The 17,614-nt window shown below is 35.8% G+C and overlaps 1 protein-coding gene across 13 annotated transcripts in view; it reads right to left on the bottom strand.

Annotated features, from left to right (window-relative positions):
* Window positions 1-17,614, bottom strand: part of Socs16D (Suppressor of Cytokine Signaling at 16D) — a 202,203-nt gene that overhangs the window by 49,022 nt on the left and 135,567 nt on the right. For all 13 annotated transcript variants that reach the window (XM_017611889.1, XM_017611888.1, XM_017611887.1 and 10 more), the window contains one exon: window positions 13,833-14,879. In XM_017611889.1, coding sequence (XP_017467378.1) covers window positions 13,833-14,879 — 1,047 coding nt within the window. The remainder of the gene's footprint in view (window positions 1-13,832; window positions 14,880-17,614) is intronic.

Consider the following 17,614-nt stretch of genomic DNA (forward strand, 5'->3'; position numbering starts at 1 on the left):
AATTTTCAACAACAATAATTTTGAGCGATTTCATTTCTTTATTTTAAATTTTGTACAATTGTAAAATGCTGGAAAACTTAAAAAATCCTTGGCGGACGAACTGAGGGAACGGTTAAGTATTTTAAACTCTCGATAAATATGCGTTTCAGAGAATCTTGCGGGTTAGAGAAGGGCGAGATCTCTCACAAGACTCAAAAATTAAGATTAGTGCAACAAGAGATTATTTTGCGAGATTTAGTCGACTGGGCATTTGAACATCAGCCTGGTGTAATTAATCAAAACCACTTGAAGGATCGATCAATTTCGTGTCCAAAAAATAAGCACTATACGATAGTTAATAAAGAAATGGTCAATATGTTGTCCGGAGAAGAAATGGCTTCGATATATACTGTCGTTTCTGAATATCCACAAGAGCAAGTAGGAGTAGGGGAGTTGCACCTCATAATTGATACTAAAAGTTGGAGCAGTTGTGATGTTACATCGCAACCTAAATATGTACATATGAAGGATTAGTTAATGGTCTCGCCTAATAGTTAAGGAACTACAATATAATTGTTTGGATGCCGCAATACAAATATGTACATATAAGGGATAGTTAATGGATTTACAGGGGAAACGAATTTTACTACCGCATATATATTAACGTCCCAGCGAATCAACACTTCCTTTTGTATTTAAACGTCGCCAATTGCCAATTCAAAATTATTGTAGCGTTCGCTATAACAATAAATAAGTCTCAAGGTCAGACTCTAGCAAGGGGATTGCTTTACGCAATGCCAGCTAAATATGTATACGTATTGAGTAGAACACGACCTTGCCAAAATACCAGTTAAAGTTAACTTCCAAAAGCAATGCATGTGGTTTTTACAATAAAGAAATATGCAGATTTTTTAGAGCACGGAGCACCCCGATTTTCGGGGATTATTACTAGTTAACTTTATGATAAGAAGTGATTCTGCAAAAAATTGGCCTAAAACATAGATGGGGCTCAAATCACGATACAAATTTACATTGTAGATCACTAAATGAAGCTCCATTCTTTAAACATGCATACATATGCATATATATGCGCAAAATCGTTTAAGCTTCACAGATATCCTAGGCACATCAGCGCGTCATCGGTATATCAAGAAGTGTGCTGAATTAGAGAGAACACGGTAGGAATGTCAACGACCCCGTTTGAAGGGGAAAACTCTTTCATCCTATGGAACAGCAGGATTATAGAAGAAGATTACGCACTTTCGGCAATACTTGCAGATATCTCACAGGTGGAAATAAGAGCTCATAGCATCGAAGGCGATTAGCACATATACCATATGTNACACATATACCATATGTTATCTTAGCGCTATTATTTTTTGCCTATGAGTAAGGAAGGTTCTGCTCTTCAGGCCTTCCAACCTAAACTAATAAGTTTTACATTATAAACCGTTTTTGCATAGCAACACTATTTTTGTATTGGTCAACGCATATAAAAACATAAGGCGACGCGAAGAAAGCCAGGTATTTGCTAGTTTATAATATTTAAAATAGCCTTCATTCCACTTTCTCTTTTCAACGACACCAAACCGGAAAATAAATATTTAATGTGTAAACAACTTGCCTTCAATCCTCCACATTCCATTAAATTAAAAAACATATAAACCTACATGCGTTTTTTTATTTTCTCTCATTATATAAGAATATTAAAACGCTCCGACAACATTTATATTTTTGTCACACTATACAAACATACACATAAATATGTATCTATATCAAAACGCTCTGCCCACATACAATTATGTATACCCCCGATCCGCGGGGGGTGCACGGGGTGATGCGCTTGGGGTACGCCAGGCGGTAGCCCGGGCGGTACGCCGAGCGGTGCGATATCCCAAGACGACTGTCAAGCCGCTCATACATACCGCAAAGTAGAATTTTTAAAGTTTTAAAATTTTTAAAGCTTTTCATGGTTGCACATTACACACTTGGTCTGGAACATACATATCCATACTACTGCTTACAAGCGAAAAATAGTGCATTCCCTGAAAAACGAGGTTAAAAAATGAATTTTTNCAATTTTTAAAGCTTTTCATGGTTGCACATTACACACTTGGTCTGGAACATACATATCCATACTACTGCCTACAAGCGAAAAATAGTGCATTCCCTGAAAAACGAGGTTAAAAAATGAATTTTTCGAAACAATATGATACAATACAATACATTGGTAGCTTCCCCGAATAAATAAATGTTCAGCGATAACTCAAAGGTGAAAAACACAATGTTCTATGGTCTGACAGCTACTATTTGCTGGCCAAAAGTAATATTTTTAAAGTACCGATTTATCGATTTTTTTTTGTCCTCACTAAATAAATTCTCCAAAGTAAAAAAAGTGCATAGCCATTATAATGGACTCTAATTTGGGTAATAATATTCCACTTTAAGTAGAGCTATAAAAAATTGGTTTCATTTGGTGGTCTTCAAGTTTTGTGGAAAGTAAAAATTTTTAATTTAGAGTTTGTGTGCTGAGAATAATGTTGCACTTTCTTGCACTTTTTGAATAATGGAATTTTTTCTTAGAAAACTTATTCCTGTGCTTTTGTATTTTTCTACGGGTATTTTTTGTTCAAACTCTTACGTTACGTTACTTTTTTTTAACTTTATACCCAGAGTTGGGCAAAATTTATTCGAATGACGAATAACAAATGAATAAATTGTTTTTCTTGTTATTCGTAAATAATAAATCATTTTGTTTATTCAAAAAAAAATTATTCGAATGACGGATAAATTATCGATAAATCAACGTATGACTTCGTAAGCATGAGCCATCATAACTTATACCGAAGTACGTACTGCCCATTGCAACCGGTATATTTCAAGAAAGAAAAATAGAATCGCAGCAAACGAAAATGAATCCTAAACGGGGAATACTAAGTGATAAATTTGTTGTTCTCATAAAGAATTTAGTGACCGTTATACCACTAAAACCCTGTTTTGCACCATTCTGGAATACGCTTCGTGGTTTGGAATCCAAGGTATCAAATTTACTCAGACTAGATAGAATCAATTCAAAAACAATTCCTACTTTTTGCTTTAAGAAATTTCCGTTGGGATTCTCAATATAACCTTCCGCCTTATATGTACGAGCCGATTAAAACTAGTTAATCTTCTTACACTTTCCAGCCGCAGGCAAATGCTTGGCACAAAATAGTTAAATTACTAACAGGCTCAATTTCAAGTCCGCTTCTTCTGGGCGAAGTTAGCCTTAATGTTCCCTCCCGTGAATCAAGACACTTTTAACCCCTATTTTTGAAAACTTGTAAAACTTATTTGGAATTACAGCCACTCCGTTGCTTATGCCAGGATTTTACCTCTCATTCCAGCACATTTGATATACATTTTTAATTGCTTTTCAGCATTAAGAAAGCGATACTATCCTTTCTCAATAAATGAATTATTAACATAAAGACATAAAATTAGCGGATGAATTTAGTTCTGTAGCTGAACAGTTGTAGATCTCGACACTTAACAAACTCCTGCCCATCGTGACTCGGCGCAAAAATTGAAAATATTGGTTCCATACGTCATGCGGACTGCGCCCCTCGTGTGGATGGGCGGGAATGGAGGGTAAAAACCAATTGATTAGAAATGGATTGGGTGAACATAACATTTTTAGTCTGCCTCTCAGTTCCGTAGCAGCTGAGCGCAAATTTTTTGATTTAGCATTAATAAAAACGAAATTAAGAAACAAAAGATAATTTAAAACTTTAAATAATATAATGTTAATTACATACAATTGTAATGTACTTTGGATGCAATATAAAAAAAAATCGTTATAAAATCTGAATTGGCCTACTATTTTGATAAAGAGGAATAAACTCCACTCAATTTCCCGATGTAATAAAAATTGCTCAATTTTTTACCATTTGGTCCATTTATTGGTCCGAAAAATAAATTGGAAATGGCAACCGAGTTCCTAAGTGCAGAATAGCGCATATACGAAATTTCAGCGAATTTGTAGTACGGTTAGATCGTCTCACTGTGTGGCGTCAGAAGGGGTCGCCCCAGGTTACAACTTCTATCACACACATCTATCCTATCGCTCTTAATACTGTTTTTGGTTGGGTCATTGCAGTTTCCTACAATTCTGTTGACGAAGATTCGACAACTTCTTTGGCACATTACCTTGACCTTGATTAATTAGTTCGTTCTTTTATGTTCTGCCACTCAAGGCTGTCATCGATGTAATGGATCCCTTTGAGCAACACTTTGCAAAAACACCCAAGCACAACAAAGGTGGAGTGTACGTGGTTCAGTCCCCCTTCAGGAACAACGCTCCGTCGATTGGGGCCACTCTACCACAATCCCGTAGCCGCCTTCATTCGCTGGAGCACAAGTTGCTACGAGTTTTGGAATTAAGGCAACAATATTTTGACTTTATGGATGATTACTTAAGCCGCGGGCATATGGAAGTGCTCACATCAGAGCAGATAGTTGCGGACCCAGCTACCTACATATATTTGGCTCATAATGCCGTACTTTAGCTGGATAGCTCTACGACGAAATACCGAGTGGTTTTTTTTTATGGCTCGCACAAAGACGACACAGGTTACTCACTTAGCGATCGCTTNATGCAGCAATGGCCGCCCGAGCAATTTCATCAAGCGGACAATAAATAGGGATTTTCGAAATAACTCAACTGCAGCGCCCCCTAGTGGGTCTATTTTTCGCATAAGTATTTTTCATCATGCAGGAAGAACACATTTTGAATTTGAACGAAATCGGTTCATAAATACGGCTTTTATAAATAACTCGGCTCCATCGCCACCAAGGAGTTTTCTAGTAGCCTTTAATAGGACTTTATGCGCAGGGAATAACTTCCGAAAATTTGACTTAAATCTATACAGGGGTTTTAGTTAAAGCGAAACAACGAAAACGGTTATCATTTTATACATAAATATATATACATAAATTACTTGTTTTATTATTATTTTATTCGTTATTCGAATAATTATTATATTCATTAATTATCAATCGACGGCGAGAATGATTAATAAATAGAAAACAAAAGCATATTACCCTCATAAGACTCAGTCTCCATTGACCTAGAGAATTTCGCTTTGACGGTCCGTTCCACAAGAGCTGGTGTTCCGTTAATTTGAAGGGGAGTAGTCCTCGAGATGCACAATCTGCTGGGTTGTCCTGCGTACGAACATGTTGCCAACAGCTGCGTGGGCAAGCATCTACGATTTCAGTAGCTCGGTTGCAAACATATGCATTCCATGTTCGAGGCGTAGCTGATATCCAATGCAGTACCACTTCAGAATCTGACCAACAATAAATATCTGAGATTTGAATTGTCAGAGCAGATTTTATCAGTGTCAGCAGTTTTGTCGAAAGATGTCATTGAATTCCAAGTGCAGAATTGAGATTGGCTTTATTGGTGCTACGCGCGTTTTAGCTGCGATTAAGGTGACTACGTAGCTATTGTTTTTGTGGACCCGAGTATAAACCACTGCACCATAACCCTGCGTCGATGCATTGTCAAAGCCATGTAGCTCTATTGCTTCAAATGGGGAGGCGCTGTACCGTGGGATTCGTATACTTGCCAGCTGTGGTAGCGACTAGAGCTGCAAATATATCGATGTCAGTATCTATATATCGAGTAATTGTTTTTTTTTGCAGACATCGATATTTTTTTTCGATATCGAGTATGGCTGAGCCATTTTCTCATTACTTATTTTTGCGCCAAACAACATCGGTGACTGATTTAAGAGACTACAAATCTACATATACATTTTTTTAATAGAAATTCTTATTAAAAAGTTTGCAATCTTTAAGAAACTTTTTTGATTTTTTTCTAATTTTTGCACAAATTTTGCAATTTAGGTTTATATGGTTTTTGTTAGAGATTGAGCTATACTTTTATAAAAAAGTAATGAAAAAATATAGAATGAAAAATCATTGCGAATACTGTGATAATATCACTGTGTGATTTTAGGTGTGGGTCACTGTTCATACCTACATATCTGTCTTCGTATGGAAAAGTAGCTTATGTCGAAAGGCTGGCTTTAGTATAATGCGGCATTCCCTTTATTCTTTAAACGACAAGAAATTTTTCGATGAGACTTAATAAGAATATTGACTTGCTAGTATCGGAACTATTTCTGGCACGTTTATTTGTGCGGCTGCCTCTGACCTATCCGATACTACCACCCATTTGTATTCACAGAGCTCTGCACTGAGAATGTCTGGGAAAGGCCAACAATTGGAGCTCTATTTGCGTGACTAAAAGTTTGCTTCTGCTTCCTTTGATAAGATCTTCGACAGAGTCACATCCGGTTGGAATGTCATCCACATATGCGCCAGAAGATAGAGCTCGTTATGGCAAGGGATATCTGCTTCGGTAGTCATATGCAAGTTGCTTCAAACTCAAACTCACTGCCAAAATGGAGATGGGGCCACAGTAAGCAGACCATACCGAGAAATAGGGGAATTTTAATTTTTTCGGCAATTGATGCGCTGATAGTTGGTGCATTCGGGATCAACCTGAATGCCGCGGAAGATCTTCTCAATGTTGGCGCAAAATGCATAACGGAGATGACGAAAGCGGAGACAAACTCCAATTAAGTCCCGTTGAATTGGTGGCCTGACTTGTAAGCGATCGCTAAGTGAGTAACCTGTGTCGTCTTTGTGCGAGCCATAAAAAAAAACCACTCGGTATTTCGTCGTAGAGCTATCCAGCTAAAGTACGGCATTATGAGCCAAATATATGTAGGTAGCTGGGTCCGCAACTATCTGCTCTGATGTGAGCACTTCCATATGCCCGCGGCTTAAGTAATCATCCATAAAGTCAAAATATTGTTGCCTTAATTCCAAAACTCGTAGCAACTTGTGCTCCAGCGAATGAAGGCGGCTACGGGATTGTGGTAGAGTGGCCCCAATCGACGGAGCGTTGTTCCTGAAGGGGGACTGAACCACGTACACTCCACCTTTGTTGTGCTTGGGTGTTTTTGCAAAGTGTTGCTCAAAGGGATCCATTACATCGATGACAGCCTTGAGTGGCAGAACATAAAAGAACGAACTAATTAATCAAGGTCAAGGTAATGTGCCAAAGAAGTTGTCGAATCTTCGTCAACAGAATTGTAGGAAACTGCAATGACCCAACCAAAAACAGTATTAAGAGCGATAGGATAGATGTGTGTGATAGAAGTTGTAACCTGGGGCGACCCCTTCTGACGCCACACAGTGAGACGATCTAACCGTACTACAAATTCGCTGAAATTTCGTATATGCGCTATTCTGCACTTAGGAACTCGGTTGCCATTTCCAATTTATTTTTCGGACCAATAAATGGACCAAATGGTAAAAAATTGAGCAATTTTTATTACATCGGGAAATTGAGTGGAGTTTATTCCTCTTTATCAAAATAGTAGGCCAATTCAGATTTTATAACGATTTTTTTTTATATTGCATCCAAAGTACATTACAATTGTATGTAATTAACATTATATTATTAAAAGTTTTAAATTATCTTTTGTTTCTTAATTTCGTTTTTATTAATGCTAAATCAAAAAATTTGCGCTCAGCTGCTACGGAACTGAGAGGCAGACTAAAAATGTTATGTTCACCCAATCCATTTCTAATCAATTGGTTTTTACCCTCCATTCCCGCCCATCCACACGAGGGGCGCAGTCCGCATGACGTATGGAACCAATATTTTCAATTTTTGCGCCGAGTCACGATGGGCAGGAGTTTGTTAAGTGTCGAGATCTACAACTGTTCAGCTACAGAACTAAATTCATCCGCTAATTTTATGTCTTTATGTTAATAATTCATTTATTGAGAAAGGATAGTATCGCTTTCTTAATGCTGAAAAGCAATTAAAAATGTATATCAAATGTGCTGGAATGAGAGGTAAAATCCTGGCATAAGCAACGGAGTGGCTGTAATTCCAAATAAGTTTTACAAGTTTTCAAAAATAGGGGTTAAAAGTGTCTTGATTCACGGGAGGGAACATTAAGGCTAACTTCGCCCAGAAGAAGCGGACTTGAAATTGAGCCTGTTAGTAATTTAACTATTTTGTGCCAAGCATTTGCCTGCGGCTGGAAAGTGTAAGAAGATTAACTAGTTTTAATCGGCTCGTACATATAAGGCGGAAGGTTATATTGAGAATCCCAACGGAAATTTCTTAAAGCAAAAAGTAGGAATTGTTTTTGAATTGATTCTATCTAGTCTGAGTAAATTTGATACCTTGGATTCCAAACCACGAACCGTATTCCAGAATGGTGCAAAACAGGGTTTTAGTGGTATAACGGTCACTAAATTCTTTATGAGAACAACAAATTTATCACTTAGTATTCCCCGTTTAGGATTCATTTTCGTTTGCTGCGATTCGATTTTTCTTTCTCGAAATATACCGGTTGCAATGGGCAGTACGTACTTCGGTATAAGTTATGATGGCTCATGCTTACGAAGTCATACGTTGATTTATCGAGAAAGAAAAATGGAATCGAAACAAACGAAAATGAATTTTAAAGGGAAAGAGTAGTCGAGTTTAAATAGCGGCAAATCAGCTGCTCTTGATAGTAGTTGGTTGAATAAGGAAAGTGAATTAGCCACAAGAGTTTACGGGATGTACATAGCTCAGTGGTTAACGCTTCTGACTTTGAACATCGATTACGCAGGTTCGATCCCTGCTGAAGTCTAGAAAAAAGAAGTCTGATGAGGAGATGTGGTGACCGCTTAGACCTTGTTGCTTTTTCAATTTTTCCTAATAGACAATCGCGGTACAAAGCTCAATAAATATATCAAAAATAGAAAGAGTAGTACTAAATATTGATTTAAGTATAAATGACAAAATAATGTAGTTTTCATAATATAACCTCAAATATCACAACAAAACGTGTTTTTGGCACTTTGAGGTTAGGATATCTCAAAATCCTGACGAGCCAAATTTGGATTCAGAACCAAAAAAACTATACGAAACGATATGTTTCACTCAGGTGGTAAAATTTTACTGCACTGTGTTATATATCCGCACAAGTATAAAAATTAATTTAAATTAATTGCGACAAAATCAATTTTTTTCGCGTAGCATCTACTTTACGCTCATCCCATGACTGCAAATATGCATTCTTATCAAAAATTCCTTTTGGTTTGGATTTGTTGGACATTTTACTATGAATATACCTAATTGCTTTTTCAGAATTCGCTAATCCGTTTTTACTACTTTTTGCCTCTGTAGTGCCATTGTGCGCCAGCATCATTTAGCTTATTTCCACATTTTTGTTGCCCTCGATATTTTAAATTTTTTATATTTGTAAGTTATTGGAAGATTTTTGCTGTGTTGACAACAACATGTATGCAGTAAAAAAGCATTTAATTCATGTTTCAAAAGTGTGTGAAAACAAATCAATCAACTTACATGTACCCGGTTCCGATAATAAATAATCAATAATTGGTTATACCCGCATTTTGGCACTGATTTGAATGTAACAAATAGTGCCGTACTCCTTAGCTGTGTTTCAATGATGTAAAAAAATGTTCTTTCTTATTTAAATTTAAGTACAAAGTACTCAACAATTCTACATTTTGATAAAGGTACACCTAATTGACTTTTATATGAGAATTACAAAATATGAAAAAAATTCCAGCTTACTCTTATACGGAAAAAACTGAGTTATTTCTTCTGTCTGTCAAAAAATATAAGAAGCCAAGTTGGGATTCAATTCAATCACGTTTTATCTAAGGATAGTGCCTTTTATATAGAAGAAAATGCCTAGCACCGTCAGCCAAATTATTAAAAATCAACAGGATTTCATAGCGTCTTGAAATTTTCACTTTTAAATTAAAATTAATGGGCTATAAAACTGCGCACCTAGAACAAAAAGTTCAAAATTGTTGGGTGTAATTGTTAAAGTTTGTTGAATTTTTATAATTTTTTTTACCAAGTTTGAAATGTGGATATATGTGGTTCTGGTTATGTATTGTGCTAGGCTTTTATAAAAAACTAATAACATTAAATAAACACAAGAAAAAACCAAAACTGCTCAAAATGTTTATTAACTTAATCAGCAGGGTATATAAGTAATTGGCGAGTCCGCGCTTCCCCACCCCCTCCTTCCCTGCGTTCACCTCAACAAACAAGTAAAGCTTATCAGCCCTGAAAACCTACCTCTTTCACGGGTGGGACATGCTTCACTGTTGAACTATTCCATTAACTATGTGGAAACGAAAATGTAATTTTGGTAAACAGTTGCAATCAAGTTCTAACATTATGTAAAAAACCTGAAACTTAACTTCAACTTCTGTAATTAAATATAACAACTTATGGTTTTTTTGTCACGGGTGGGACAAGACCAATAATAACTCATAATATAGATAAAACGCTCACACAATTTAATATATAACACAATTTTATTAAAAGCAGATGAGTTTTACTATATATTTTTCTTACCAAATACTTGAATTATCAATCGCAAATTATCTGACAGTACTTTCAACACAACCTACTTTCAACTCATTCAAAAAATTGACTTAGAACTTGATTTCAAATCGTAAGAAAAGGTAATAAAAATGCATCTAAAGCTTTAATTTATTATTTTTTGGTTGATTCAAGATTTTAATTATCCACACGTTTGTTAGTTTTATAAAGAAAATAATTTTTGCATTGAGGCTCAGTTTACCATGGAACCTCCGAGTGTAAGAAAATTCCTTTTCTATTATTGTTTCCTTATAACTATATAAGGTTTCTTTTCTACCTTACACATTCCGAATTTGTTCAAAATATGCTAATTTAAAAACATTCATTTCAGTGTTTCTCCGGGGTTTTTGTACATGGCGGCAATCCACTGTTTCGTCAATTTAATAGTGTTCGCTTTGTTTTTGGAAACGAAGTATGTTTTGCAATTTCTTGATCATTTCTACATTCTCTCTTCAAATACTTCTCGTATTCCAGCTCTTTTTGCGTTTGGTTTTTCGCATCGTGGTTTTTTAATAAAATCAATTGGTGGTGGGGCATGATTGTGTGTTGATTAATAGCACTGAGGATTTGGCGATAACCTCTTCCATCTATGGAAACAACACTTACGGGGCAATTTTTATTGTAGCCACATTCGTATCTCACGTACGATGCAAGAGCAACATTTCTTTTTTTTTGAATCGACATACATTAAGAATTGTTGACGCTATTTCCATTTGAATGAGGTGATGCTATTTACTCGCAATAAAACCAAGTGTTTCCTGAAAGGGCCTGACAGGGTGGTAGCAAAAGAAGAAGGATCTACAAGCCCTGATAGGACTGATTACGGGGCACAACCAATGGGGACCATATATGTATAGTCACCATAGGCATCATCGACGACCCACTGTTTACATGTGTTACGTGTTTTGAGGACGAGGTTAGTACAGCACATTTTCTCTGCTGATGTCCGGCCTTCACCATACTCAGACGGTACAATTTTGGGTGGGATGTATTGAGAATGGACGAGGTACATTCTCTTTGCCTCAACAAACTACTAAAATTCATAAAGGAGTTTGGTAAGTTTGCAGATGAGCAATGAATTCGCATCGCCACATACATATCCCTCTCCCCTAAATCCTAACTCTTGGCCTTAAGTACAATGGGTAATACTGCTTAAGTGCTTGGACAAATTTGTTTTTTTTTCGGCCATCCACAAATCTTCTATTCCATTTCATTCCTTGGATAGTCGGCTCTTCTTGCCCAATCAGCTGGCATTGTGGAATGGTTCAACCGAACGCTGTAAGAACATTCGAAAAAAAGGCGTGGAAAAGGTTCAAAAAGATTGGGATATCAGTCAGCAGTGCATGAAACAACGGGCAGAATTCCTGATGGATGGGGTGAAATAACACAAACGGCAATAACGCAAAATTTGCTTTATTTCACTTTTAAATGGGCTGGAAATAAAACAAATTTTGCCTTATTTCCCATTGCTTATTTATGCTATTTGGGCGTGTGGGAATCGGTCGACATAGCGCTTTTGTATGAATTTTGTCTGAATGCTTTCTAATATGTTGAAAAATTGCTAGAAAACCTTAAAATGTGTGCACGAAACGCAGCATATAACACAGATAATATTCTTTTTTTATCTTCAGTTAAAATTTCTGCCTTATCATCACTTGCTTGCTTAACTATTTCCGAACTGCGGATTTCGTTTACGAAGACAAAGCGAACATGTGGTACGAAATTGTTATGTAAAAATATATAAAATTTTACCTGCTCTCAGACTTCTAAATTTGAACGTATATTAGGACCAAGCAGGTGGGATGAATGGCGCAATAAAAATGAAGTAATAAAACAGCTTTCCCGCTTTATTTTCGAACATTCGGCTGCCTTATAGTCAGGTTTTATAGGCAAATTTTCATAGAAGGTAGTATCAAAATCTTTCTTCTCATTCTAAAATCACTTCACCATGGGTGGTGCATGCAATAACACCATACGCAATAATTCCCATTATTTAGACATAAAAAAGCAGCTTCAGAAGTGAAGTAGTGTCATTTTATTATTATTCTTTTTTTTCTAAACGGTTATAGTGCCACCAGTGCATAATTGCGAAAGGAGGGGAGGGGGCCAGGGGACGCGAGCGCGACGTCGAACGCGGTGCGGCGCGAACGCAGACCGCCGCGACGCTGGGCACTTTCAAAATTGTATACTTACAAATCCGTCCATTTAAATTGTTCATGTACTACTTTTTGTCAGATGTAACTGGGTGACTACCTATGTACACTATTTTGCTTTATTACTCAATTGTTAAATACCTAAAACGTATAAAGCACAAAAACGATTTTAATAAGGATAACTGTCTGCGGATGGACAAAAATGGTATAAAAGGGGCAGCATTGTGCATTAGCTAGGCATACGTGGCACGCGTCGCAACGTGGGTCACACGGATAGTTAAAGAGGGAACTTACCTCCGAGACTATTACTCTATATTCGAAGTGGGCTTAAACCACAGAGACTGGTGCTAGCTGTAGGGTTTTTAACCTACTCTAGTTCTACGCTTTAGAGAGTAGATATAGCGAGAATATAGTAAATAAAGAGGCTGTAAACTAGAAGCGAGTGTGTTCTATATTTTTTTGCAGATTGCACTTAGGAGAGTCCGTTACAACAGACAAACGCCAATTTAAGCGCATGAATAAAAATTAATTTCCTAGTGATTCCGTAGAAAACGTATCTTTCCAAGATTCGCATGACGGAGAGTTCTTTAAGGGGAGTTGATTTACATTTTCGAGACAACTGATGAAAAAGGCTGTTAGTGTTGTTTTGATGGCTCACCGTAATAACTAAAATAAAATAAATAAATTAAAAAATTGGTTTCGAATGCTTCCTAATTCCTATTCCCAATATGCAAAGGAAATTCTAGGGGAACGTAGAATTCTTTTTGTAGGTTAAGCAATACATATCGCTCGTTTGATTGAAAAACGTCATAAGTGAAAAGGAAATTGTGTCAAGGACGTTGGTGCCCCTTTTATTTTCTGTAAAAAATTTAAAATGTTAAATCATTACGAAATTTGTCTTTCTTGTCATTTCCATAAAATTAACCAAAGAATGGTTTGAAACAGATTTTTCCTCTACACTAAACTAATATCCTCGATATTTTTTTAGTTATTATTTATTTTTGTTGTTGTTGTTTGCGGAAAACCTTATTAAGATCTTTTCCTTGCATTTCTTAGTATTTGGGATTGCGATCTTCAAGAAAACGTGTGATTTAACGGAATGTCCATCAATCGAGAATTTTAAAAATTTTAAACCTCTTTGCTTAAAGAACGATTTCCAAAAGAAACGTATAAATAAATAACTTATACATTTTAGTGTCTTATATACTTACCCTTTTTGGGTAAGGGAGGTAATGCTCTTGATTGAAATTTCTTATGCTTCTCTACAGTGTGTCGACGATCCCGACTGACAGTCATGGGTTCCGTACTCGACGGGTTTGTTTGGAATGGCCGTTGAGTTCGGCGAATACGAAATATATTACAAAACTTTTTCTTCAAATTAAGAGAAAACTGTGTTTTTTTTTCAGTTCGTATAACTTGGAAGGATGAATCTACTTCATCGACCTTTATTAGCCGGTTTTGGGTAATGTTATAGTTATCAGAAAAGACGATTTTATTTATGTTGTTGTTGTTAATTGTGTCATTATTTTCATTACAGTTTTTAAAAGTCCTGGCGCTTAACTTGAATTCACTGTCTTTAATAGAACAAAGATTATTTTGTAACCTTGGAGACGATTCACTCCATATTGTTTCATTAGAACGTTTTACTATATCAGTTTTTACCGACTCATTATTTTTATCTGTTGAGTTATTTGTACTAGAGTAAAGCGTGTGGTAATATTTTTTCACTTCATTCAACGTCATCTGGAGTCGTTCTTGTGGTTCGCCCAATTCTAAGAACGTATGACCATCATTATGTATACCATAATCCTCCGTCGAATCTAAATTAGCCGACTTTTTATTCGTAGATGTAAATGCGTTTGTCATGTCGCTTTCATAATAATCGCTGTTACGTTTTTTTCGTTTGTTTTTATTATTCTTGCGACTTAATTTTGAATGTTTACAGTACCCTTCCTCAGTTAAAATTAAATTATTCAGTTTTTTATATTCTTTAATTGTATCTTCTTTGTTTTGCACTCCGCTATATTTATCTGTTTTTACCATATCTATTGGTAGAGCATATATATCAGAATCTATAGGCACGTTGTAAAAATCAGATATTTCCCTTGTTAGTAACGCATCATGCGACATTGCCTGAGTAATGAATATGGAATCGTCAGGTTTATTTGCAGATGATGTGCGTAATGAGTTATGTGAACTAGAGAGTCTGCTGTTAAGAGAGTTCCTAGAATTTGGTCTATTTGCAGACCCATTTGTTCCTGAAAGTTTCGAAATAAAAAGTACTATTAATTGATATACTCATAATAATTTTGACAGTTAATATTAAAAGATATAGTTTATTAAATACCAGGGGCCCAAAATAACTGATATTATGTACTTAAAAAATTAAAATGAAAAGCCTTAAAATGATCATAAAATAAAATGGTGGACAGCCCGGTCATCCGCATGGCATGGTTTATAAAGATCAAGGATGCTTTTTATTTTTGTGTTTTTTTATTAATTCGGTTTTACTATTAACTTCTCACTTTTATTTTTTCAGTCAGACGATAATAGTTAAAGCAAGCCAAATAATTTGTTTGTAAAAAAGGGGCCTTGCCATAGTAACGAACAAACCGTTAATCCTATATAAGAATTAATGGATTGGAATTATGTTGGAGAATTTAAAAATATATACAGCCTTATCATAAATTTTCATTCCGTATGAACTCGCTCAAGTTTCGCCCATACACTTCACCTATTTATTTATGTTAAACTAGCAAATACCCGGCGTGCTTCACTGCGCCTTAAATAATTTTTGTGCTGTTTGATATCCATTTTTTTTTTTTGTTATTTATGGCCTTATAACAATTATATTCAACAATTTTATTGACCGTGAGGCCGTTTTTTAATGAAAACTATTGTGGAAAATTAACAATAATATTTAAAAATAATATAATAAATAATAAATAAGATTTAAATATTTATGACCTTATAACAATTATATTCAACAATATTATTGAGCTTGAGGCCGTTTTTTAATGAAAACTATTGTGGAAAATTAACAATAATTTATAGATGGTAGAAGTGATAGCTTTTCTGAGATCACCACATCTCCTCATCAGACTTCTTCAGCGGAATTCGAACCGACGACCCCAGATGACTCAGATGAGTAGATGTGGTGATCTCCGAAATAGCTATCAAGGCCTCAAGCTCAATAAAAATTTTAAATATAATTGTTATAAGGCCATAAATAACAAAAAAAAAACAAAATAAATTTAGGACGAGCACACCTAAAAGTTAAACATTCTAAAAATAGTGTTATTAACGAAAACCAACAACCACATGATCAAGTGTGAATTGCAGCGGGATAGCTGCGCTTGATTGTAGTTGGCTCACATGAAAAAAGTGGAAAAAGCAGCAACTGTTTATAAGACGAACTTAGCACAGTGTGTAGGCAACTGGCTGAGTCAGCTGGGGTCGTCGGTTCGAGTCCCGCTGAAGAAGTGTGATGAGGGGATATGGTGTTCTCCGAAATGGCTATCACTTCTACCATTTATAATTTATTGTTAATTTTCCATAATAATTTTCATTAAAAAACGGCCTCAAGCTCAATAAAATTATTGAATATAATTGTTATAAGGTCATACATAACAAAAAAACAAATAACTTAAGGACGAGCACACCTAAAATTAAACATTCTAGAATTATTAACGAAAACCAACAACCACATGATCAAGTGTGAATTGCAGCGGAATAACTTGCGTTGGTTCACATGAAAAAAGTGGAAAAAGCAACAACAGTTTATAAAACTAAGCACAGTGCGTAGGCAACTGACTGAATCAGCTGAGGTCGTCGTTTCGAACTCCGCTGAAGAAGTCTCATGAGGTGACGTGGTGATCTCCGAAATAGCAATTACGTCTACCATTTATAATTAACTGTTAATTTTCCTCAATAATTTTCATTAAAAAATGGCTTCAAGCTCTATAAAATTGTGGAATCCATTTTTAATATTTAATTGAATACAATTTTTCAAGCAGAAGGCTACCATCCCCAAAAATATTTTCGGTAGCAAACTTTCCTAAACCTCTTTAGCTTGATACCCATATTGCAATATTATCTTATATCTTACAAGTTAAATTAAATTAAAATTTTCAAACAGGTGGCAACCTTCAACAAAAACATTTTCGGCTGTAAGCCTTCTTAAACGTCTTTCTTTTAGCAGCCATATTGAAATATTTACTTTATCAATTTACTTAAACTACAATTTTCAAACATTTAGCAACTTACTAATTTTTTCTTTCTATATTTTAAGTTAATACATCGGTGAAAACTGCATTCGAGTGATGCGCATACAAACCAAGGTTCGGAAATATTAATATATGAACGTTCGCGTACATACGTTAATGATTTTATACGCAAACGTGAACGTATCTCTACGTATTCTGCTTCGCGAACGAGAAGCATAAAACAAGTCCAGATCGTTCGCGAATGTTAGGTAGACAAAATTTCCGCTGTTGTTCGTACGCATATGTATTGGTGGACCATGATTCAATAATAGAAAGGTTTGGTAATAAAACAGTCTTCTCGCTCCCACACATAAAATCGGCTGCTTTACTTGTGCAGAATGTTGCTCCCTCTACAGTTTCTGGTTATATTAGTAGTAAAATTTTTCATACTAAATTTTCGTTTTTTTTTTAGTGGCTTGACTGTCAACGTGTGCGGACCTGTTTTTTAATCGCTCCGCAGAGAAATTATTAATAATTCACGTAAAGCAAAGAAAAAAAACAGAACCAACGCGAAAAGACAATACTAGGCATAAATAAGCTTTCTGCTTCTTCTTCTTCTTATTTGGCGCTGTAACCGCCTAAGCGATTTTGGCCGAGTCCAAAACAGCACGCCAGTCATATCTCTTCTGTGCTAACTGACGCCAATTGAAAATGCCAAGTGAAGCCAAGTCCTTCTCCACCTGGTCTTTCCAACGCAGAGGAGGCCTTCCTCTTCCTCTGTTCCCAGC

This window comes from Rhagoletis zephyria, unplaced genomic scaffold (genome assembly GCF_001687245.7).
Source record: "Rhagoletis zephyria isolate East Lansing unplaced genomic scaffold, Rhagoletis_zephyria_1.1 Rzeph_scaffold_00473, whole genome shotgun sequence".
NCBI classification, from domain to species: domain Eukaryota; kingdom Metazoa; phylum Arthropoda; class Insecta; order Diptera; family Tephritidae; genus Rhagoletis; species Rhagoletis zephyria.